Source organism: Strix uralensis, chromosome 15, assembly GCF_047716275.1.
Source record: "Strix uralensis isolate ZFMK-TIS-50842 chromosome 15, bStrUra1, whole genome shotgun sequence".
NCBI classification, from domain to species: Eukaryota; Metazoa; Chordata; class Aves; order Strigiformes; family Strigidae; genus Strix; species Strix uralensis.
In genome coordinates, this window is record NC_133986.1 from 3539337 (window position 1) to 3563925 (window position 24589).

General features: G+C 37.5%; 1 protein-coding gene across 2 annotated transcripts in view; it reads left to right on the forward strand.

Annotated features, from left to right (window-relative positions):
- The first annotated feature begins 1083 nt into the window (after positions 1 to 1083).
- The window catches only part of CSTF3 (cleavage stimulation factor subunit 3), a 52138-nt gene continuing 28632 nt past the window's right edge, over positions 1084 to 24589 (forward strand). The window contains exons 1-3 of one of the 2 annotated variants that reach the window (XM_074884875.1): positions 1084 to 1333; positions 10614 to 10715; positions 10845 to 10940. In XM_074884875.1, the coding sequence (XP_074740976.1) occupies positions 1304 to 1333; positions 10614 to 10715; positions 10845 to 10940 (228 nt within the window). In that variant the 5' untranslated portion in view covers positions 1084 to 1303. Of the gene's footprint in view, positions 1334 to 10613; positions 10716 to 10844; positions 10941 to 19093; positions 19264 to 24589 lie in introns of those variants that run through there. The other variant, XM_074884877.1, reaches the window with a different exon arrangement.

The window sequence follows — 24589 nt, forward strand, 5'->3', positions numbered from 1 at the left end:
GGTGTGTGTGTCAAGCTTTATAAGAAAATATTACATTTTTATTCCATCCTCTTTGCACACATTTCTGTGGTTTAGGCAGGTAACTTTTGGAAGATCAAGCAGACAGGAACCCAGAGTGCTAATACCAAGTTACTTCAAGTTCTTCTGCATAAATATGACTGTGTTATACAACTTTTAGAGCACTTACACTGCTGTTCTTAAGGCAGCTAAGTCAGCTTTCACCTTGGTATCTGCCAAACTTCCTTCAATGAATTTGTTTCACATAGCAGTTTCTCTGCAGCAGCTGATTCAAAGCCCTTCTCTCACAGATAGACTGGCGATTACTTTGTAAATAATTATCTCTGGGGGGGGCTGCCTCCTCTGTCCTTGAGGTCTTTTGAGATGATGACCTCTTAGCTTTTCTTTTAAACTTGCCTCCTTGATTAATAAGAGCTCTTGTGAGGTGGAAGGGATAGGTCTACTGCTAGCAGATATTGCTGACGTTACCTCACCAAGGGCAGAGTGCCGGCTCGCTGCAAAGATGTGACCGTTCAAAAGACAAAGCTCCGTTAATGAAATAGCCCATGACGAGCCGGCAGGGCCAAGGCTAGAGATCACCAAAACTTCCTAGTTTCTGTCCGTTGTTCTTCAGAGTTTCAACAATAAGCGGTCCGCCAGGAAGCAGGGACCGAGCGATGAGAAAACGCCCGCACTCCGACCCTTACAAGCGTCCTAAATACGACTACCGCGGCCTCCAGGGCCCTACTTGGCCCCCCTTCAGGAAGCGCCCCGTTCGCAGCTCCAGGGCAGGCCCCAGTGCTTCGCCCTGCCCCTACCCAGTGAGAGGCAGGCAGGGCTGGCCACGACAACGCCGGAGAGGAAAACCATGCCCCGCCATAGATGCCAGACCGACGCAGCCCCCTTCGCCATCGGCGCCTCTCCTCAGGCCGCGCTCACCGACCGCTCCCGCCTCAGCGCCGCGCGCTGCCCTGACGCGCTGACCGTGACGCGCTTCCTCGTGACGCGCTTCCTCCCGCCGCCGCTTTCCCCGCGCGCCGCCACACAGGGGCCGCTCAGAGCCGCCCCCGCCTTTTTCCCGGCGTGCCCCGCGCGGCGCAGGGCCGCTCCTCCCCCCGCCCCCGCGGAAAGCCGGACCGGAGGGGCCGCGCCGCCATTTTCTCGCTAACGCTGCTGGAGCTCCGGACCGCAGTGGTTGGCGCGACCGGTGGAGCTGCCCGCGGCGGCGGCAGCAGCGCCGGGCGCTTTTTAAAGGGGTTTTTAGTTTGTCTGGGGCTTCTGCGCCCCAGCCCTGTTTTAATACACCATGTCTGGAGAGGGAGCTGCTGGTGACCAGGTGAGCAGGAGGAGGGTGAGGCCATAGGCCGCTCCCTGAGGGGAATAGTGGAGGCTAGGGCGGCCGTGGCGGTGGGGCGGCCCGGTATGGGGCTGCCCGGTGGTGGCCGCGCTGCGTAAGCCTTCGACGACGTGACGGGACTGAGCGTGTGGCGCAGCGCGTGCGGCCGTTGCGCGGCCCGGAGCAGCCGTTGGCGCTGGCGGCCGCACCGAGAGCTGAGGGGGAGCCCGGCGGGGGGGCGGGAGCGCGGCCCTTGCCTCTTCCCTAGGTCTGTAAGCCCTGCCGGTCTTTTCAGCGGGGTGGCTGGCGAAGGGCTCCCCTCCCCCGCGCACACACCCATTTTGAGGAACTCGGGTTTATTCCGTCAGCGAAGCGTTGCCCTGGGGGAAGGGGGTGAGCGGAGACGCTCCCACCGTCCGCCTTCGGTAAAACCGGTAATGCTCCGAAAACTATGTCTCTCTCAGCTTTTGAGTTTCTGGTAAGCGAACTTTAATTCAGGTCGAGGTGGACTCTAATCAGCTTCGCTTTCTCGATATCGTTTATTCGTGGTCATTGAGTACACACACTCCGGAAGAAAATTAAAACCCGGATAAGCAGTTTACATTGATACATTTGCAGTGTTTTGTAAAGTTAGCCTTTGCTGAACATATGCGCTTAACGTATGTCTCTTTAACAGTACCCTTTTCTTCCAGAATAAGACATTATTAAAACACCTTCACGTTAGAAACAATAAAAGTAAGCTTATTTAATAAAGAATCTTTTTTGTAGTACAGCATTCTTGCTCTTTGGGGGGCATGTAACTACTGTTTCACTTGGGTTTAGGTTGTTTTTTTAATATACTAAAACATGTATTTATGATTACTTATTTTCTAGACAGGTGCAATCAGAGTGTTGTATGTCATCTTTTTAAATCTGATATTACCATGAACTATTTCCTGCTTACTGGCAGGTCTTTTTAATAGTTAAGGCTATGTTATAGTTGCTATTAATTGGAGGGGTGGGGATGAAGGTTCCTGGCTGAGGGAGGAGTGAATGGTAACACTGTGGCATGCCTTAGTGGCCAATGTAGCTTACAAAAATACTTAAAATTAAGCTGATGACTTAGTGCTCCCTTAACTTTTCATTGTAGAATGTCAGCCTCTTTACAAAACAGGTGATGTTTCTGGCTTTTACATTCTGAAAGGGTGGAGTGTAAACTTTGTAAGAACACCAATTCTGGGGGGATAGGAAAGATTACTCAGAATGTAAAATAGTTCCTATTTCATTAGGAAGGTATCCTATGAATTATCAATCTGTATATTCAAAGTGGGTCAGGTTAATAAGTATACTTGTAACATGTTTAAGCAAGAGATTCTTCAGAATGGTTTACTTCATCACAAGGTAGATGGCTACAAAGTAGTAAGAGACTGCCACAATAAAATTTTGATAATCATGTAATGTTTCATATTTAAACTACCCACTCCCAATATATTTTTTTAAATTACATTGATGTTTAATTGCATAATTAAACTGTTGGTTAAAATAGTGTGTTTCTGTAGCTTGTAGCACATTACTATTTACTTAAAGAAAAACAATGCTGACTTAAGGTTTTATTTTCTTGTGCAAGAGAGAATTTAATATACAAGAGGTTGAATTACTGTCTGTACACTGAAGTAAAAGTTATTCTGGAAAGTAACAGCTTTAATATTGTGATGCTTGTTTTAGCATTCAAAAATTGCAAATCATTATTTGCAGCCTATGTAAAGCACATAGTTTAACATATGGCATGGATTTTTGGTTTTTTTATCCATATTTAGGTTCATCCTTTTTACACATTGTCATTACTGTTTTTTTCATGTTGGGTGCACTTTAAATAAAAATAAAAGAAAAAACAACTCTTTTTTAGGCTGGGTTAAATTATTTTTTTTACTACTCCATCCTCTTCATGAAGGTCTCTGGATTCTGGCTTCCTAGATTTTGTTTTGGTCAGTTACCTACCTCCCTTCCACCAATTTTCTTCAGTTTCAGTAACTTGTCCTCTGCAATTTTTTCTTCTTGCCCTGACAGACTTCTGTTTCTTACTCCTAATGTTAAGACAGGCCATAATTTGATATCAGTGTCTTTAGCAATACTACCATGAAGTTTTCTGCACCATAGGCTACCACTCACCCAGTTGCATAGTGAGGGAACTGTACCTTAAGTAAGCCTTGATGCCAGTCTAACTGTGGTCTTACAGAGCATGATAGGCCTAAATTCAGTGTCTCTGGAAGAAGGAACAGCAGAGCATTGTGATTGGGGCAGTTGTGCCTTGCTCCCTGCCCCATGCTGCAGCTGCTGTATATTGTAACCTAGTACCTCTGAAGGGCTTTCTAACTTTGCATGCACAATATTTTTATGGTTATAAATGTTCCCTTCTGTTGAAAGCTGAAGTTAGGCAGAGTTTGGATTGCATCTGGCCTTCCTGTTTCGGGTTTCATCTGCCGCTTCTACAACCAGCTTCTGAGTTTCTGGGTGCCATTTTCATTGACAGTGACACAGATCAATATAAAGGGGCGACTGTACAGTTAATTTGCACATATGTTGTGCATAAGATGTACGCATGATAGTGTATGATGCAGATGTTAAAGATCTTTGACAAATCAGAACTGTTAGCTCTGACTCAGACACACAGGGCTGTCTGCATCTTGTTGCCCAGATCTCTGGGTTTGGAGGGGACTTCCACAAGCAGCCAGGTGAATAAAAAATTGTCATGCTGTTTTCAGCAAGTATGAAGTTGTGGTAGTGTGGGAAGGGAGAACAGAGAGTGAAATGTTGTATGTAGGGAGGGTGGAAGAGTGAAGTTATTGTACCAGGTGCAGTGCAATTGAAATGTGGCTTTACTGCCTTTAGGCTGAGCTTAGCTCCAGGCATTTTTAGGATACTTTACTGTGTAGATCAGGAGTCTAAGCTACATTATGTAGATTGTCTCCTCTTGCAATAGACTGGGGCAGAGGGGCAAATTGATGTGATGTAGGCACAACTGTTGCAGTATATTTTAAATTCTTGCATTGTGTTAACTATGCTGGACCCAAATTCATTTTTGCAGAACCAGTTGAATGATGTCAGGATTAAAATCTGTTAGGTCCCTGCCAGACTCCTGGCAAAGGTCTACATGATGTTTGACAAACTGGAATTTCCAAGGTTGGTTTTTAGAATACCAAACACTTAGTCCTGTCTATATTGTAGAAATCCACATTTGTAGACTGAAAGGCTGCATCTGCCACTGTTTGCCAGAAAATTCCCTGACAAGCTCTTCCCAGGCTCTTCATGTGTTGAGGTTACAAAGAGCACACACTTGCACATATGTAGGTCTTTATGTTTCTCTGGGCCTTAATCTACACATCTGCTTTCTTTTCAGTCATGTGGTGGTTTCATGTACTCTGTGACAAGACCTAAATTTGTTGTGTTCTCTGCCTCTTTCTACCATGCCAGAACCACTGTTCTTACCTACTTAATAAATATATACTTGCCAGACATCAATTTCGTTTGAAGACTTGATGCAATATTTGCTTTACCCCTACATTAGTTGCCTTCTAATCTTTTAAGGCTAGAACATGCATTTCACACTTCCCGTAACTGTTTCTAAGATACGTACCCCAGTCTGTGATGCATGTTACTTTACATGAATATGAATCTGGTCCAAGACTGAGCTGTGGAAAAAAAGATGTCTGCATTGTCTTTGTGACTACAGAAAAGACCACTAAAGCAATCTTTTCTGGTTTCTTACTAGTACTTTTGTCCCTTCCTGCTCGTTCCTCTCATTCATGCTTCTTGTCTGTTTGATATAATGTATCACACAAGTTTCTGAATTCTCACTGCAGTAGTAAGTGCTATTAGTTAACTTTAGCTTAACATTTTAAAAATAGATGTCATTGAGCACAATACTGAAAGCAGAAGTTTATTCTTGCAGGATTGTGTGGGTTTAACATCTCAGGAGGAGCAATTTGAAAGAAACTCCTTTAAGAGCACATTGTTTGATATGATATGTAATAAAACTGGGTTTACTGTCACTGTTCACATTTATGTAGGAACAGATTGTAAACAGAATGAACATAAAGATTGGTGGAAGAAGACTTTTGAGTTGGTAATACAATGTTTTTTTTCCAATTTTTACATAACTGTAAATAATCTCTATATTTTAGCTGCATTTCCAGGGTCAGTAAGTTCCAGGTATACCAGGAAGAAGTTTAAGTGGAAAATGTGTCTAACTGCTAACGTTTTGGAAATAGTCTCATGGGAAAAGTATGGTAATTGTTACTAATCTAAAACTCTTGATTTGCTCAGAGATATAAAACAGCCCAGACTATGTTGGGGGGAGGACAGTACTTACAAAAGTATCTTTTTAAAATTATTTAAAATGCTGGATTATGTCTATTAATAGTGACCCAGTCTTAAAGGACAAAAATTCTTTCAAGATTATGTTCACAGTTGAATTGATATAGTGTTAGAATAGAAGAAAGCAAGACATTAAAAACAGAGTTAAAGTGCAAGGAGTGATAAGGTGTAATTGTAGTGTAGTGAAGGGATGAATTTTAAAACTTGCTCTGTGCCCATACAGCTGTAACTAAACTTCAAGGGAAAAAACCTTAGGCTAGCCAAACCTGTAAGTTAACCTAACTGGACAGCTACCAATGCTTAAGTTGCATGTTAAATATATTTGAAATAATGTTCATTGGGTCTGTTACAGTCCCAGCTATGCTAAACTGTGCAGCAGCCAGCCAAAACCTCCAAATGGTAGCTTCCGTCTTAATGGACATAAAACTCCTTTTGGATGTTGAACTAATTTTGAGAGAACTAGCCATTAAAATTCCTGCCTTTGTGTACAAGGTCTTGTTTGTAGAAGTTTTCATTTCATAATTAGCGGTAGTTTTTAAAGCATCTTAAACTGGCCACTTCACAGGTGGAACAACTGTTTAAATACATTTTGCTTTCACTACAGAAGATCTTTTTGTGGAAACAGGAGGATGCTTTAAGCAACTGGATGCATTAGATGGTGTGAATAGTTGAAAGATGGTTTGCCTAGGTATTTTTATACACGCTTTGGAGTCCTGATGGTTCATTCTCAGAGGCCTGGGGAAACTGTTAACTCTTGCTTTTATCAGTAAGGTATAAAGCAAAAATTTTTTCTTTGAGGTGATTGGTAAATAACTTCTAGTAAATACTAAAAGTCAACTTTGTTTCTTCTGTTCTTGTTCCCTCAGGCATCCTTTATGAATTCAAATTTGGACTTTGTGCAGTTGATGTATTTTGCAGGAAGGAACTCTTAGATTTCTTATTGGATAATCTGGTTTTAGGTCTTCAGATTTTTGGAAACTGGTCATAAAGATCGTTTTTTACTCTTAGTATCTCTGAAACTAAAAATCCATTGCTATTTATCTGTGTGTAAACAATAAAAGGGAAGCTGTGAATCAGACTAGATGGTAATGATACAGATGCTTGTGGACATGGAACCTTAAGTGCTGAAATAATTCCATGAGCTTCAGAGTGTTGTTTGTAGGAAGTATACTGAATACAGTTACCAAAAGCAGAGGAAAAAAGTATTTTTTCAGTTTGTACGCAACAATTCTTCGCAGCAATTTTTTTTCCAGGCAGTAAAAAGCTAAAACAGGTATCTGTCTGGTTCAGTGCAGTTTTATGGTAGTTGAAGCTGATCTTAGTTGGAACTGCTCAAGTCCTGTATGGTTTTGCATCCTTATTCTGCATCACATCTGATCCTGAAATCAAGGAGTTGAACCTTTAGAAAGTTAATCACTTTTCTAATAGGATTATTTTCTGCTGATTTAACTCCCTGAACTGGCTTGTTACAGGATGAGATTAACTCAAGTGCCTCTGTTAACTAGAGGGAGGGACTGAAAAGGCTTATCTAGGGGCAGGATCATGACAGTGAACAAAGGCCCAAGAATTAAGTATTCATAGTTTTGGATAATGGCTGTTGTGCAAGCAGTACAATGAAAAATACGGAATCAAAAGCTACATACCCTTGAACTGTGATAACAGCAGATCTACGCACAATGCATTTAACATGCAGTTTTTAAAACTGGGATCAGATGTCTTTCTGGCTATAGTTGAGCTAGGTTAAAAGTCATGCTCCTTGCTCCCTTTCACTGCATACTTGCAGTAGATGTCCTCACAGGTTTGATGTGCAGTTGAATGCATCTTTGCTTACGCTCTTAGTTCTGGCAAAATGGTGCAGACTGGAAATCCCAGGTGTTGATTTCCCCAATATATTATGAGTGATTAATTGTGAAGGTGCAATGTAATGATGCCTTGTTTTGGCTAAGGTATAATGAGGACACTGATTTGCCTTCAGTGCAGTTTGCCCCTCTGAAATGTGGATGGCTTTTATCCATCCTGGAGATGGATAGGGACAGGAGAAGGAGTGCTTGCTGGCCTTAAGTTGGGTGTTTTCTTTCATATGACATAAGGTACAAGCAATTCCAAGCAGTCCAGTTTAAAACCCTGATTATATTTTTATTTTCAGTTCTTTAGAGCTCCTATAATTTTTGTCTTTAACCGCACAGAGAACTTTATTTGCTGTTGCTAAGTGAGTATTTGCTAATTTAGGAAATTAGTCTCTTTTTTCAATTAATAAGTATCAAACATACAGAATTAATGTAGGATTGCTATGATTATGCATCTTACCAGCACGTTTTCACTAGCTTAATTTATTTCAGCCTTTTTGAGTTTATTGTCCTATATCTGCATAGATGACATCAAATTCCTGGAAGCCTTAACTGTTTTCACTGCAGTGTCAGCTGAGTTTTGTGTGTCACGTGGAAAGGTTTGAGATAATACAAATGAACTACTATTACAATAGTTGAGGCGTGCTTCGATGGCCCATTCTGCTCTTTCCTGTTTGTTTGAAAGTCAGTACTTGCAGTGCAGGACCCTGTGCTTCCAGAAATGCTTCAGTTGTTGTAGGCTGGGTTTTTTTACTGTAGCTGACATTAAAACTTGATAGGCATTTCTGTCTAATTGAATGCAGAATAATATATGCTTGATTAAATATTTGAGACAAATATTTGAGATGGAATATAATGAGAAGCAATGCTCACCACTGATCTGGGAGAACTTGAGATAGTGCTTTATTGAATAAACATTTCAATTTCAGGTCATCTGTAGAGACAACTTCTGTAAATAGTCTTTACATTTTGGAAATTTCAGCTTCAGTGCTGTCTTCTGTAAGCTGACATATGTTTATGCACTTCATTTTGGAAGAAATAAAGCCAGTAGTTCATTTCATACTGTGTTTTGCACCTTAAGCCTGTATCAGTTAACTGTAATATGCAGTATTAGAGAGTCAGGATTTTGATGGACTTAGGGATATAAAAATATTCATATGGAAACTTATAAATTTACTACTTTTGAGATGACAACTTTGAGCTACTAATTTTTATTTTGATTTTTTAAATCAATTTTATAATTTAGTTTGCTGTGGGACTTGATACTTCCCTTCCAAGGTACACTGCTTTGCACTGAGCAGTTAATGTTAAGAACAACCCGAAAACTGAATCAAAAAGAATAATGGTTTTAAACTTCTGTAAAGCCCCTCTTGATTTTTTTATTCCTTTCCCTTTCATGCATAGCTGCTATTACATGCCAGTTTAACAATTCTGCAACATTATTGATCATTTGTCCATTTTATAAGTAAATTTTATTTAAAATCTTTTAAGGGATATGCCTTGAATTACATCCTGCTAGTAGGACTGACACAAAAACTGATAGTACTGAAAAAAAAATACAGTAGCTTTTTTAAATGATCCTGTTGAATCACAGCGTATAACATAAGCAACTGTTGTACAGTCATGCATTTGTAGAGATTGACAAAAGCAAAGGGGCAGGGCATTCCTGAAAATAAAGTTGATGTTCCTGAGTACCTGGGGCTTACTGCATTTGCTTAGCCCCAGCTTTTTACTTTCTTTAAGACACTGTTTTGTACAGTACTTCATTGGCAGCTTATCTTCGTATAATGCCACTGTAAATGGTCTTCCAGTAAAATCCATTAACAATACCTTGGATTTGTATTCTTGGAACATCTGCTTTCCTTCAGGAGTGATGTGCAATAGTGATGCTTGCTAATTTTACTAGAAGTCATACCTCTGTTGTGTCTAGTTACCTTCTGTTTCCCTTTATAAGTACGTGATGGCACCTTTGATAGATACCAGTTAGATATCAGAGAACTGATATCAGTTCTCTCTGTCCTGTTTACTGTCTGTTTTATCTTCAGAGCTATGTATTGATCTAGATCTATTATAAAGAATTAAAATAATTTCCTTGAAATAATCTTTTAGCAATTGATGGGGGTGTTTTAGAATTTTATGTGCAGTACATCAGTCACACTGCACTACACAATACAGAATCATATATTCCAACAGTAATTATGTAGCTAACTTGTAAAATTCCACAAGAAAGGTCTTGTAACAATAGCCAGCTGTAAATTATTACTAGATCTCATGAACACAAGATTTTACTTGATTGTGTGATTTGGGACTGCTAACACCTGCTGAAAATGAGTCAGGTTTGGAAAGTTAGTAAATAAGCTGTTTGGAGTACAGGTCAGAACAATATTTCATGCTTAAAAAACTTCATATCTTTTAGGGTTGTAACAACCATGTATTTTAAGGCTTGTCTGTATGTGATCATCAGATTGTAATTTTTTCATCTACTCTGCTAACAGTGTTAAATGTAGAAAAAAAAAAATCTGGAGATCATAAAGATATTTCCACAAGTCTTTAAAAGAGCACTTAAACATATACTGTAATAGTGACTGTGTTAACAAGTTAATGTTCAATTTGGTAAAGCTTTCAGTATCAAAAAAAGCTTTTAAGCTCCAATGTGAATGTCTTGAGTGCTTAAAAAAAAAAGGGGGGGGGGCGGGCGGGCGCGGTGGTAAGGTGGTAAGGTAGTTTGGCTTGATGTCCGCAATAGAAAAATTGGTCTCAATTTACTTTTTGCATCTTAAGTTTCAGGTTGGTAAATCTTGTCTAAAATTCATAGTGCCATAAATTTTCTGGCAAACTCAAATTTGTGCTAGTGTTTTAGAAACATTTAGTCAGTTTAGCTTTTTGCTGGATCACCACATATGTAGAACTTAACGGTAAGAGTGCAGTATCTTATTGGGACAACTTGTTTTTTCCAGCATAAATCTGAGAACTGGAATATTACATTGTCAGAATGTTGTTGTTAGCTTGACTTTGTAGATGGGACAGAACTTTTCAAACTCTGCTTGTGATCTCTTATGTCGTCTTTTTAATTTTTCTAGGCTGCAGAATATGTCCCAGAAAAAGTGAAGAAAGCTGAAAAGAAACTAGAAGAAAATCCATATGACCTTGACGCTTGGAGCATTCTCATTCGAGAGGCACAGGTTTAGTGACATAGGATTACATTTCCTTATCTATGGTCCACTCACACTATTTGGTTCTGGAGTAAAATCAGCATATTCATTTACATAAATCATAATATTGTAAATGCTGTTTTGATTTTCAATTTTTAGAATCAACCTATAGACAAAGCACGGAAGACCTATGAACGCCTTGTTGCCCAGTTCCCCAGTTCTGGCAGATTCTGGAAACTGTACATTGAAGCAGAGGTTAATATTTTTACATTTTTTTCTTATATAACATTTAATAGGAGTTTAAGTTTACTTTCATGAACATAAATAAGATAGGCACATAATATCTAGGGAAAAGGGGAATTTAAATATGCCTTGCCTTTATTTTGTAAAATAGGTATAAAGGAGTGATTAAAATGAATTCTAAAGTATTGGGTCTTTTATGAGTTGATGATTGTTGCATTATGGAATTGCAACAACATTAAAACAGTTTCAATGGTATTGGAGTGCTTTAGCCTTTTATTTACTTGTCGTGTCAATTTATTGCCTCCTGTGTCATTTATTTAGAGGACTTTTTTTTATTTATACATACAAACTTATTTGAATGACTTTCTGTGAATGTTTGGATCTTTTATTTTTTTTGTTTTCTTAGGGAATTGAGTGTTTCTCTGAACAGTGTTTTCACTGTTCAGAGAGCACACACAGGGAGGGTGTGGGATGGAAGCTGATTTCTGGAATGAAAATGCTGGGAAAATGCATTAGCACAACTCATTAGCTTCTAAAAATCCCAACAAAATTGTGATTATTTACATAACTATATAAAATTACCCACTAAGTGCATTGATCATTTACAGTCTTTAATGGCATGCCACAAAATGCACTGTATAATCTGAGGTTGGCTTTTTAAGATTTTTTGTAGCTGATATTTAATACTAATACACATGCTTTTTGTGGGCATCTTTTCTTGAGACAGATCTTGTATGTGCTAAACTACAGGGGTGGGGGACCTGTGTTCTGTAGATGAGAAATGAGCTAAATTTTTTTGCATTTTATGTGAAAATTGCTAAGCAACAATCTGAGTGGCAAAACTTCATTGTATAGTTCTCATATCGTATTTTACATTAAATTACATATCCAGATATGTTCTGGCTGTAAACTTTGAAGATTATTAAACTGGGATCATGGGAATCTAACAAATTTTTATATTGTAGTTTTTAGTAGATGTTATAGTGCAAAATAGTGCAACCTAAATTTAATATTACCTAATTAAATAGCATAGAATTTTCACTATAGTGCAAGCTAAATTTAATATTGCCTAATTAAATAGCATAGAATTTTCACTATTTTGTTTTCAGTAGTTTGTAGTAGTAGTTGGAATGTCAGTGATTGGACATTTGGGAGATTGTGAATGCACTAACACATACAGATGTGCGTATTTCCCTTTGGGACCCTGTGGCCAAATCCATTAGCCTCTTGTACCCTGCAATGCTTGCTACAGGATCTAGTCTTTAGAATCTAACCTAGTTTGATTACATTAAGTTAACGGATTTCTGTGCTTATTTAAAACCTTTATCTTTCCCACGCCTCAAGTTTGAGTTGAATAAGACCACCTCAGAAAGCATGTACTGTATTGTAGATCTTTCAGCAGAAAATACTATTAGCAGCATAAAGCTTCTTATCTGAGGCTTCTTGTTCTTGAACCATGTTCAGAGGTGAATTGGCAGACATTACCTCCCTTAATTGATATCTTTTAGCTAATTTATAATCTAGTAGTATTTAGAAACATTAACAGTGGCAAAGCTTACAGCAGTCCAGGGTATAATTTTTTACATGCTTCTTCGAGGAAGGAAGATCAACTTCTACCCAGCAGGTATGGTAACCAGGTACCACAAGGTAAATTCGAGAAGGAAAGAATTGGCGTAAAGATCACTAATGTGTGTGTCTGCCTGTAACTACACTTCAAATATAATTTATATAATACACTATTCTGTTTGAAACAATGGAGAAATGTGGACTGCAGAGTTCTGGTAGAGGTTACACTTGAAAAAGGTTATATTTGAAAGGAATGTAAGAGGTTACTTTTTAGAAATTTATCTTTCATTTTAACAGGCAAATTTTTAAAATTCCGGTTATAACTGAAATTTTCAACTTTTCTTTCCTGGTTCCAGTAACTTCTCTCAAAACTCACTCAGTGACCAATATAATTAGAAAGCAACATGCTTATCTCTGCCTTTATTTTTTTTTAAGTATATGTAACCATTTATAGCAGTAAACTGAAATAACTTATTTCCAAATTCCTCTCTAAAAATATATATATTCACACAATTGGGCACTGTTGTCAGTGTTGTTTTAATTTGCATATCACATGTACAGTCCTTTCTAAGGGTAAATTCAAAATGAAACATTTTCTCAAATGATCTTTAAACAGCGCGGTTGAATATAAATTAAGACTTCAGTGAATTTTTGAAGGCTACCTGAGCTAGAGGAATTGTTTTGAGGCTTCTTTTATTGCAGCCTTAAGGAATATAGGGAAGATACTTTCCAAAAGCTTTTTTCCTTGGAAATCTTAGTAGTCTGCTCCTGCTAGACAGTTTCTCTTGGATAGGTCAGAAGTGTAGGTCTTTTCAGCTTTGAGTATGGAAAAGTAAACCTGTGGTAAACCTTTGTTTAGCATTGCTTTTGATTCACTGTCACTGCCTCAGTATTTAAATCTGAAAATTACTAAAATCTTCAGTCATCTGTAAGCTGTGTTTTTTCTGATGTCAAAACAAGCATATTACTTTCCTCTTTAAACATGATAATGTTTCCTCTTTGCATCACAGAAAGACAAAAAGGGAGAGGAAAGTGGGGGTTGTTTTGGGGCAGGTTGTCTTTCACTAGAGAATTTTGTCCTCTGAAAGACAAACTGAGCTGAATATCCTTACATAGTGGTGGTCTATTACTGGAAGATGAGCTAGGGTGAGGGTTAAGATTATGGCCTTACAAAAAAGGAATTAGCCCTTCAACAGCTGTATTCTCTATGAAATTGTTAGAAATCTTTAAATTTCCCTTTGCCTAACTTGAGGAATGTGTTCTTTTTAGTCACTTCCAATCTTCAAGTAGAAATAATTTTTTATGATCTGTATGAACAAAAATGGTTTCCCTGCATATATGCCAGTTCATTTTGTAATGTAAAACTTCAAAGTGCAGGCCTTACTGCTGTGATTACCTCTCATTTTTATGACAGTGTTTGTTCAGCTCGCTGTTTTTGTGTATGACTTTCCTAGTGGATTCCCTGGTGGAATATAGTGTAAAGCAGTGCTGAGCACTTAGTGTATCATCTAACTGCTACTGAAACACAGACTACGCTGAAGTAACCAAATACTTCACGTTTCCATTTTAAGTGCCAAGCACTGATTTATATGCTCTGATCTCTATTATGACTGGTTTGGTAGTCAGTAGAACATGGAGATTGACTGGGAAGAGCATGCTTTGACAGTTTGCTAATTGGAACTCTACTATTAAAGCTTGAATTGCTCAAAAATTTTGATTCTCGCACTGGTTCTTATTTCTTCTGACATTCAAAGAAGCAGTTGCAGGACATAGAAATAATAGAATTGGATGAAACAACTCCCAGCTCACAATGTTTTTGGGGCATAGCATTTGAATGCTGAAGACTTGCAAGAATAGTTTTGTTTAGTGACCTTGACAGAGTATGTAGGCTATTTTTGATACATGTTTTAGCAAGTAAAATAGTTAACTTGCTATTCTGCATCTACTAAAATTTAGGAAGTGGTACAGTAATGCCACTCTTCTTACTCTTGCTTTGTGTAGTTGCTTAAAGCACATTTTTCTCTTGGTACATTTCCTGTACAAATCTACTTCCAGAGAACTTGAATCAGTTCATATGTCAGTGCCCCTTCCACAGTTTTAAAAAGGAGCGTGTAAGTCTCCCACATGTGCCATAATGTTAAATTCATAGATCACGTGATCTGGATTCTAGCCTGCTCTGCTGATTTGCTGTGTCTTCTTGGGTAAGTTATTTAACCTGTTTTGCCATTATTAAAACAGATACCTACCTACCTACCTCACAGGGTTGTTGTGAGGCTCACTTTAGTGATTAAAGTGCTTTTGGCATCTGGCTAAAAGGTGCTACAAAAATGTAAAAATAAATTCTGCTTTAATACCCTATGATCCCATAGGCCCAGCTGTCTTATTACTATTTCCTTTGTCTCTTTGACTGTTTGAACCATCTTTTAGATACAGAAAGACTTGATAATGCTTTTCATGCACTTGAAAGAGCTTTTACCAGTATTGTAAATATTTCAGTAGTTCTGAAGCAAGGATTTGAAGTTGTCACCTTTTTCTCTGCTAGTTTCCTTTGAGAAATCACCTGGTTGAAAATCCTCTTAAGCACACTTATTAAACTATGTTCATGTATTTGCACCATTTTTTTTAATGATCTAAAGAATTTTTAGTTCCAGTTGCTCTAAGTGGAAACTTTAATCTGCAATTGTCCTGAATGCTTCAGGTCAGTTCACACCACACCTTTTTACCTTTTTCATTGTTGACTATATTGCATTATATCCTGGTTGCTTTGAACTTGTTAGTAGGGGTTGAAAGGTTGCCATAATTAAAGATCTAAAAATCATAACCACAAGACAGTTGTGACAAATACCCCAAGTCTAGAAGCAATAAATACAAAGCTAGTAACATGAGTGCAAAGTGTTTGGCTGTTACTATGTATTTTTCATCTTGCGAATTTTGCAAGTAAGACTCCTGTGTTATTGCTTGTTCTAAAGAAATGGAACCTAGATATATTTGTTCAGATAACTTCTATTTGATATGAACGCTTTGAATTTTAGTTGTCTCCATAACAAACCAGATGCTGTATGAGGATTCAGAGGGTGGGATGAAAGCTTAGGGTTGATTGTTTTGCATTTCATCATATGCAATACATCAGTAATCTTTAATCCATGTAATTCACACTGGTGTGGATACTAGTCAGAATGTATCATTTAACGTACTTGTATATGAAAAATGTAAATAAAACCATTTAGAAAAATGATTGTTTTTGTTTAAAATGTTTGTGTTTCTTCAAAGCATTTTCTTCCCCTGTTTTACTTTAATCTGGTTCTGAGTTCAGAAAAAAATTGTTATACATACCACCAAAATTATTCTGCTTGGGGAAAAATGGGAACTGACTTCTGTCAGGATGAAGTTGGAGTGATCAGAAGTCAAAGTAGAATAGACTTCTTGGCTGAGATTCTGTTTAGTGGTACTTTGAACTGAAAATATTGTATACTAGCTGATCTTTGTTAATTTCTTAATGGAAGGCATACCCATTATAATCCATGCCCACCCTGCTAGTCTGCCACATTTCTCATAGTAAACTGCTTTTGAGAAACTGCGGTACAGGTGCTCTGTACAAACATCCATATTGCACATTCTTGACTACCTTGGTCTGAGATTTTTAATCTTTTTTACAAACTGTATTATTTATGATCTTTTCTTATTCATGTGTGGACTTGTTCCATTCCTGTTAATAAATGTTGTTCTGTCTGTGTGATTATTGTAGACTTGCACTAGAAAGTGAATGCAACTTCTCTCCTGTCTTTTCTACTCAATATGTAAATACAGGCATGTACATCTTGCATAGTTGCCATGGTCCTACAAGTTGTATAATATCAGAAAGTTATCCACATAATTGACATTTGTAGTTTCAGAAGATGCGCGGTACAACACTAGTGGGTTTCTTTATAATTCTATTTTCTGTATTTGATCATTAAAAATACCATGGGAAAGTGTTAGGAATTTTAATTTTTGAAGTGGAAGTGATGCCTAATGAAGAGATTACTATGAACCCTCTTCTATAGTGTGTTGCTGTTTTCACATGAATAAACATGAACTACTTCCTGTTCTGTTGTATTCTTTCTGTGTGGGGTGACAAACATCCCTGTTAGAATTGTTAGTTATATAAAACTCTTGTTCACAACACTTTTGAAGTCTCACTTTCAAATGTAATGAGGACAGTGAAAACTTTTCTCATTGTGTGCTTTCTTTTGTTGAAGTCATTTGCTGATCTTTCTGTTGATGGTTTGAGGGGGGAATATGTGTGTTAGGTCAGGCACAAACTTCAGCTTTTTTCTCATGTCTGAACCTGAAAGAACCAGAAGTAAAAATATAGACCTATCTTGTGTACCCGTCTGCATGGGTGAGGGAACTGTAATTGTAATTTCTCATTCATTTCTACATCTCTTCCAGTTATCAGCTGGCTGAGTTACCTGATGCTCTTTATTCAGATTTTCAGAAGCCTGATAGCTGAGAGAACACTTTCTCTTAAACCTTATCTACTAGTGCTGCTACATAAAATAATGCTTGACTTCATTTGCTACAGAATCTCTTTGCAGACCATGAAAAGGCTTTGAGTCACTGCTGTGATGAAATACAGTGACTTCTCTTAGCTAGAAACTGTGAAGGCAAGCCATTCATTCTGGCACTCCTGTGTCCTGTCAGTACAAATGTTCTTCACTGAAGAGTGTACATTGTGTTTTCCCCTTGTTAGGGTATGCTTTTTCTCACTGGCTTTAATGGGACAGGGGCTCTACATCCAGTAACAATTTTGGACTTCTGCAGTGAAATATTGTGTACCTTAATACTGTAAGCTTTGACATTTTTCCTTTCTTACATACAACAATTCAAAAGTAAGAAGAAATTATATGCGTTGGTGCATAACTACCATTGCACAGGCACCATTCACATTTATTGTGTGACACATTGTATACATGCAGCTAACTACACGGGAAGGTCATACAGTGATTTGAATCCGATCTGTATTGGGGTTTAACTACTTTGGTAGAGACAAATGTTCATAGTGTAGAAGCATGGAAGCGTTTCCAGAGTTCATTGGAATTGTGGCATCAGAAATGCTTTGGTTTAAGGATAGGCATTATAAGTAGAAAAAAGTTCTTAAATTTAGTTTGTGGACAATTTTCAGCAATACTGCTATAGTGTGGAGTCCTATTGCATCTTGAGACAAGACTGTTTAATAAAACTCACTTCTAACCCAAAGTGTAAACATTTTGTCTGGCTCTGGGTCTGTTCCCTTAGAAGCAGACTGTACTAAGCCATGTGACAGGGTCTGTGTACTAATCTTAGTTTTCACAAGTTCTAGTGAGCATACATTGCTGATGTATTAGTAGATCCTGTAACCAAAGGTCTTGTAGACTGGTTGCTGGGCCAAAGGCTTTCAGAGCTTTAAGGTCTTTGACTTTATCCAAAAGGAGAGCTAGAATTAGTATGCTCAGGAAGCTTGGTAATTCTACTTGTACTTTCATGCTTGCTCTATTTCAGCAAAACAGTTATGAAGCTTATACATATATCTAAATTATATAGGCTTTATTATTATTAATTCAAACTGTTCCTCTGAATCAATTTGAAAAGTTTAGTAGTGTGGTGGAGGGTCAACTGTCTTAGCTCATTTGATTCCTGGAATGTGACTGTATAAAACGTAGACTTTCTAATGAGGGCAGCTTACTCTTCAGTTCCCCATGGTTTGCAGTAGTGCATGAAATAAAGACTAAGAAATAACCAGTGTGTGAAACTATAAAGAAAAATGACTGTACACTCCTTTGAAGTAGTGTACAGTCCGTAGCACAACACACTTTTCCCATAAGCAGTCTGTGTACAGTAGTATACATAACCATAGCAGAACAAACTCTTACTATAAACAGCCTGATACTTCTGTATTGGTTTATGTGAGAATGAATATCAAATATGTTTTTAAAAATACTTTGCAAGTCATGCATTTGGACTAGAAATACAACTTGCAAAATGAAGCTTAGTTGTTTGATTTAGTATTTTCTATGTCTAGATTGCAGCAAAGCCATCAACCTCCTTCAGTAGCATCCCTCTTGGAAGTACAGGTTTTCAAACACCATTCTTACTGTTTAAACAAAATAAAAATAAACTCTCTACTCTGAGATTAAAATGGGTTAGATTTACAAAAATGAGGTGGCAGATACGTAGTTATGTATGTGGTGTCCTGCAGCTAAAACAGACGTGGTGAAGTTCACATGTGAGCTAACTTCATTGTGCTCAGTGGAGCTACCTTTATACATGAAACTGTATGTTTAAAAAGGTCATAGTGTGACCAGATAGGAAAAAGGACAACTCAGTTGCAACTAGTTCTTTATTTTGTTTTCTTTAGGAAAGGGGAAGATACCTCTCCTGCTTGGAGAAATAAAATGGCTATAGCTGGTGGCATATAGCGTATGTATGGGTGCTGGTACAACTTCTAGTTTAAGTTCTCCCTTAATTTAGGAACTGTTTTAGCATGTTTTCAAAATAGTTTCAAATTTGAACTATCAAGTGACTTGTCCTATTTTAATACTAATACCATTCATCTCTATTCTGCTTTCAGGCTATATGAAGGGGAGGAAACGAATGTTGTATTTGTCTTCTGTCAAATTCCACAGCCTTGCAACTTCCATTAAGGGCCTATTCCCCAATATATACACACATATGTATATATACCTAACCAAGTGATGGATCAGAAGTTAAAAAAAAAGCATACTTAGTATTTCCAAAGTTAGAAAGGAAGGTAAAGCAACAATCAAATGCTTCGTTTAAAATTCACTGACAATGTTTTTCTTATTTTTATGGCTAAATGAAAACAAGCTTCGGTTCCATGCCTGTGGATTCCTGAGGAATCTCTCAAGCTATATATGTGTATACATGTTCATTGATGTGTATATACATGTTTAAGAAGTTCATACAACATAAATATTGTTCTTTTAAAATCATACTAAATAGAAATATGAGTGTATGAGCATATCAGTGCAAATTGTCTACAGATAATTTACTTAGATTACTTAAATGTAGGTACTTGTAACTTACAAAAATGTACAGTCTTGAATTGGAATATATTTAAAATAGCAACAAATGGAATTTTTTTTTATATTATATACAGCTTCAGTCTGAGTGCAAGAACATTACTTGATACAGTATGTAAAGGATGGGGAAGAGAGCTAGGTTTCCTGCTTTACTTTTGTTGTCTTGAACCCAGTATTGGTCTGCTTTTTCTCTATTCTTCCCTATCCATCAAAAGATTATTTTTGTATGTTTTCATGGGCAGAATTAGAAGTGTATTTGCTGGACTTTTGGGTATTGCTGTGGGCTGTATCTTTCAACGTGCCCTTGCAATTCATCTTTCAGATGACAGGGAGGTCCCAGGAGTCCTTATCCAGAAGCTGTCTTTGGACAGTTCAGACATGTTCTTTGAATTTAAGTATCAGAATTCTACTTGCCATTTTTGATGGGGCAGAAAGTGGGGAGGGGGGAGATTCCCTAGTAATGAAACGATTGTAACCTTTTTCTGCCTTTTTGTAACTTTCCTGATTTTGTTTTAAAAAAAATAATAATCCAAAACTTATCCCATGACAAACTTTTTTACATCTTAATTATTGCAGAAAAAATCTGGTGCTCTTAACATCTTTAATTATGCTTATGCAACAGCATAGGTCCTGGTGAGATTGTAGTGGTATTGCATTTGTAAAGCATGCAAGCACATGCAGCAGCCTATGATATGCAGTATGTTGTAGGAACAGTTCTGAATGAGCTTCATTTAAACTTTCCCTGAAACTTGGTTTAGTTAATCACTATAGTTCATTCTTTTGTATTGCACCATAGATACTTAGAAGATAAAATTGTAATTACATCGTATCATGCAGGAGCTTGAGGTGTAAGAAGCTCTCTCATTGATGTTACTATTGTAGAGAATAGAATGGTATAAGTTTAAGATGAGTGACAGTGAATAAGTTTACACATCTTGCTGGTAGAAGTTTAGTTTGCAGCTTTCCTTACGTCTGCTATGTCAATTAACCCCTCTCAGATTCTCCACAGACACTGCAGTAATTAATAGTTTTAGTACAAGCAGTATGCTTCGAAAGTCTACCTGCATAACCTGATAGTGCTGAGAAGTTCATACGTGAAGAAATCATAATAAATTAGGATGGCAAGCCTTACACCAACAGCCTTAGTCTAGTGGTTTTAATTTCACTAGGGGAATTTCATTAGTACGGAGTGACTGTGGGTTTGGGAATTGTAAATTGTGACTAACTGTAAAATTGTGCTAGAAAGGTTTACTCCATGGTGATGATGACTGATCATTATATAAAAAGTAACTGAAAGAAAGTACAGTTTATTTATAATGAAGAATGTAAAGTTTCAAGTGGGCTGGTCTTATGGCTGGGATAAATGTTTAAAAGTAGAAATAGGTGCCCCTGACAACCCAACTAGCTACTTAAGGTTTTCTTTGTAAAAATGCACTCTAAAATAGTCACCAATGCATGACTCTTTGGTTCCAAGTTACTGGAAAAAATGCTGTGGATGCAAGCTAAAATCTAATACAGAGCAGTGTCCCCATCCCTACTCCATTCCCTAAAAAAAAGAAATTGCTGCCCTGGTAAGTATATGCTACTTGTCCATTAGCATTCCTCAGGGCAATGTTACCAATACATTTTATGTAACCTGAAATTCTACACAGGAACACTTGAGCAGGACGGGCAGTAAAAGTAGTTGTTTAAAACCTCAGAATATTCCATGGTATTTGCACTTGATAAAATCTCAGTGCTGGTAGACCTGAGCAACAAACTGTACAATTTATTGTTAAAGGCTGAAACTTTAATTTCTCCAACATAAGATGTGACTAAACATAATTCAGGCATTGCTCTTTTTTTTTGTAAATTCAATTTAAAATTGATACTTAAAAATTATATCCCACGTGCTTTTTTCTGTGTGTTAAAGATGGGTATTAGAAGGGAAGTACTATAGAACTTTAAAATTGGCTGACAGACTTTAATTCAGCAGAAATATTTTTTGACATTAAACAGATGGAGGTAAGTTTCTCTTTTCATAATGCCACAAAGTTTCTGCTGTTCTTGCTACTAGTCTTAGGTGTTAAATAAAAATTACTGTTGCATAAGAAATCTCACCTATTTACAAAAAAGAAAAAAAGGCACTAAGTTAGATGTTACATGTTTATTTGTCATTTTACTGATGCTCCTAAAATTCAGTTTTGCTCCCAGAGAAATTTTGTGAATAAGGCTAATCTTTAGGGTTTTTTAATTTCCTAATGAGAGAAATATAGGTGTTTCAAAGTAATTAAGTTTGATAATTCTTGTTGATCTTTGATCTGAATCAAATTAAGACACTGCACTGATGAAGTGTTATTAGCCTCCACGACAGACTTACAGCAGTCTGTCATTTCTGCAAAGGCTTCATAGTTAAACATTTTTCATTGCTCTTAGAGTGTACTTTGTGCTTCCAATGCACAGAAATCTTGACCAACTGTTAAGTTTCACTAACTACTTGAACTTGGTGGTATTATCTGTTTCGCCTTTCTCCCAGGCTGGCAGAGTTGCCAAAAACTGTCTTAAACTACAATGTTTTTCGCCTGTTTGAGCAGTTTTCTGCTGCAATCTATATTTGAGGCCAGTTCTCTGCTCAAGCACTGGCTGATTCAGTGAATCACGGAGGTTTTGTAGTGATGCTTCACCATGTTGATAAATTTTCAGACTGGATTTTTTTAAGCATGCTGCGTCACCATGATGATGTACACCAATATGAGTCAAGCACCGTTGTCTTCAAATGCCAGGCTAAAGTTTGAATGCAGGGAAATTCACACCTTGTCTCGAGAACCTTGTCTGCCTTTCTGTAAGCTGCATCTTCTCAACTGAGGTAGTTTACATTATGTTTTAGTAGCGGTTCTCTGTTTTATGCTTAACAAAGTACTTTCTGCCAGTAATAGAGATTATTAGTTAAGCTACTGTGTTAGTTACATGTCACTTTTACAGCTGAAGGTGGTTTGGTATTGTTGTGTGCTTGGTGTCTTTACATCAGACCAACTGCTGCTCATGGCATCCTAGCTTAGAGCAGGCAAATATAACAAAAACCTATCTTGGTATTTCTGAGATCCCTTGTGTGCTTCTGTGCAAATTAGATGCAAGAAATCAGCTGAGAGCCCACATACCATTTTTTAATGCAGCGTTTGAAACAGGCAGGCATTTCGCAACATTCTTTAATGCAGATGCCTATCTGGAACTATTCTGTATTTTTCTGTCCAGTCTTTGTCTACATAAGAATGCATCTATCCTAGCAGTTAAAGTCCTCATGATCTGAATCAAATAATTACTTGCTGTTTGTCTACTGAAGAGGCTCTTTTTTACAGAAAGTTTTAGAACACTTTACTCTGAGTTTCTGAATCATCAGTAATAGCAGAAAATGCCCAGTGTGAGGGGTAGGGGGAAGAAATATCAAATTGACAGGATCTCTGCTGTCTCAGAGAGCAGTTTCCTAGAATATGTCTAATTCTACATGGATAACACTTGTTGGTGTCAGGGTGTAGAAGCAAGCACATTTTTCACTGTGAAAAGCAGCAAAGAAATGGGATGATTAGTATCAAACAGGGCTTTACTGAAAAGAAACTAGTTATTCAAAGTGCTCTCTAGCAAGGTGGGTACAACTGTATTTATTTGTTCAGCACAGGTGTACGTAAAAGTAGCACTTTCATTTCTGGTTGATAAGCAGAGTTTTCTTTCTAGCTTATGGGTCAAGGCTAACTTTTCTTTGGCAAGTCTAGGGGTTTACCTGTGCCAGTGTCCTTTCATTACTTCAAAATCAGAGTCTTTAGCTAAATACTTGACCCGAACTTCTGGTATTTATCCTCTATATACTGAGATGAGGAGAGGTGGGAGGAAACTGGGGTATCAGTTGTATTCTATCTCTCTTTTGGTAGGCTATGTGAGTTCCTGTACTGCTTTTATGATGGGCTTTTGCATTTCATCTTTCTCATAAGGTGTGAAATAAACTGTAAATGGACCTACCTAGCTGCATGTGCAATGAATGTTAGCACATGACACTTTTGTTATATTGGAATCTGAAGTCAGAGCAGGTCTCCTCTCTGCTAATCTGACACAACGAATTTCAAATAGGAACAGCATAATGAATTGTCTTTACAAGTCTTTGGTCTTACAAAAAGCACAGCTGACTTAAATGGGTTTTAATCTTACAATTCTAATCGCATGGAATGTAGAAAACCAAAAAAATCCCTGCAAACCAACCTCACATAAGGTATAAGTTATTTTGAGTTGACCTGTAAAATTAAAGACCTTGGTGTAGAGCTAACTCGTCTCCACTTTCAGTAGAAATGTCACCAACAAAGCTTTCATTTCTAAAGCATGGGAATGTGTAATCTGTATTTTTATTTTCTGATTTCAGTGTACCTCAGTGTAGCAAACTACTCAAGTGTAAGGTTATCTAAGCACTGATATCAATTTACATAGATTTAAAAGTAGCTGAACGTATATTTTTGTCTTTATCCTGTTTTATGAATAGTGGGACTATTCTCATAGATAGAAGCCCAGCAGGCTTAGCTTTAACCTTTGAAGGGATCAAGCTGAAGTTAAAAAGGGAAGAAGCAGAAGCCATTTTAAAAACTGTACTTGTACAGTGTTTAAGTGGGGAAAGCAGTATAGCATTTAAATATTCTAGAAACCTGTTTTTTAAGGTACTAAGCAGTCTGATTAGCTGGGATAGTAATTACACTCAAATTCAAGCATTCTGGAAACAGAGGTCCCAGAATAGTTGTGCAAAGTCTATCCACTTAACTGTTTTTGGATCAAGTCTTTTAACCAAAAAGATTTGCATTATTCATATGGTTTGAGATTAGGCTGTTTGTGATCAGTCCAGGCTTGGTAAGTAGATATTGAGAAGACCCTGCAGTAAAACTCATATGGAAACTATTAATTCTTACCACTGAATGCTACTTTTATAGTGAATTTTGTTTCCTCTTCATTGCTAAAAGACAGAAATCTGGACATTGAATTCTGTAATCAACTTTTAAAATAGTCTTTCCTTTTTTAATGTTA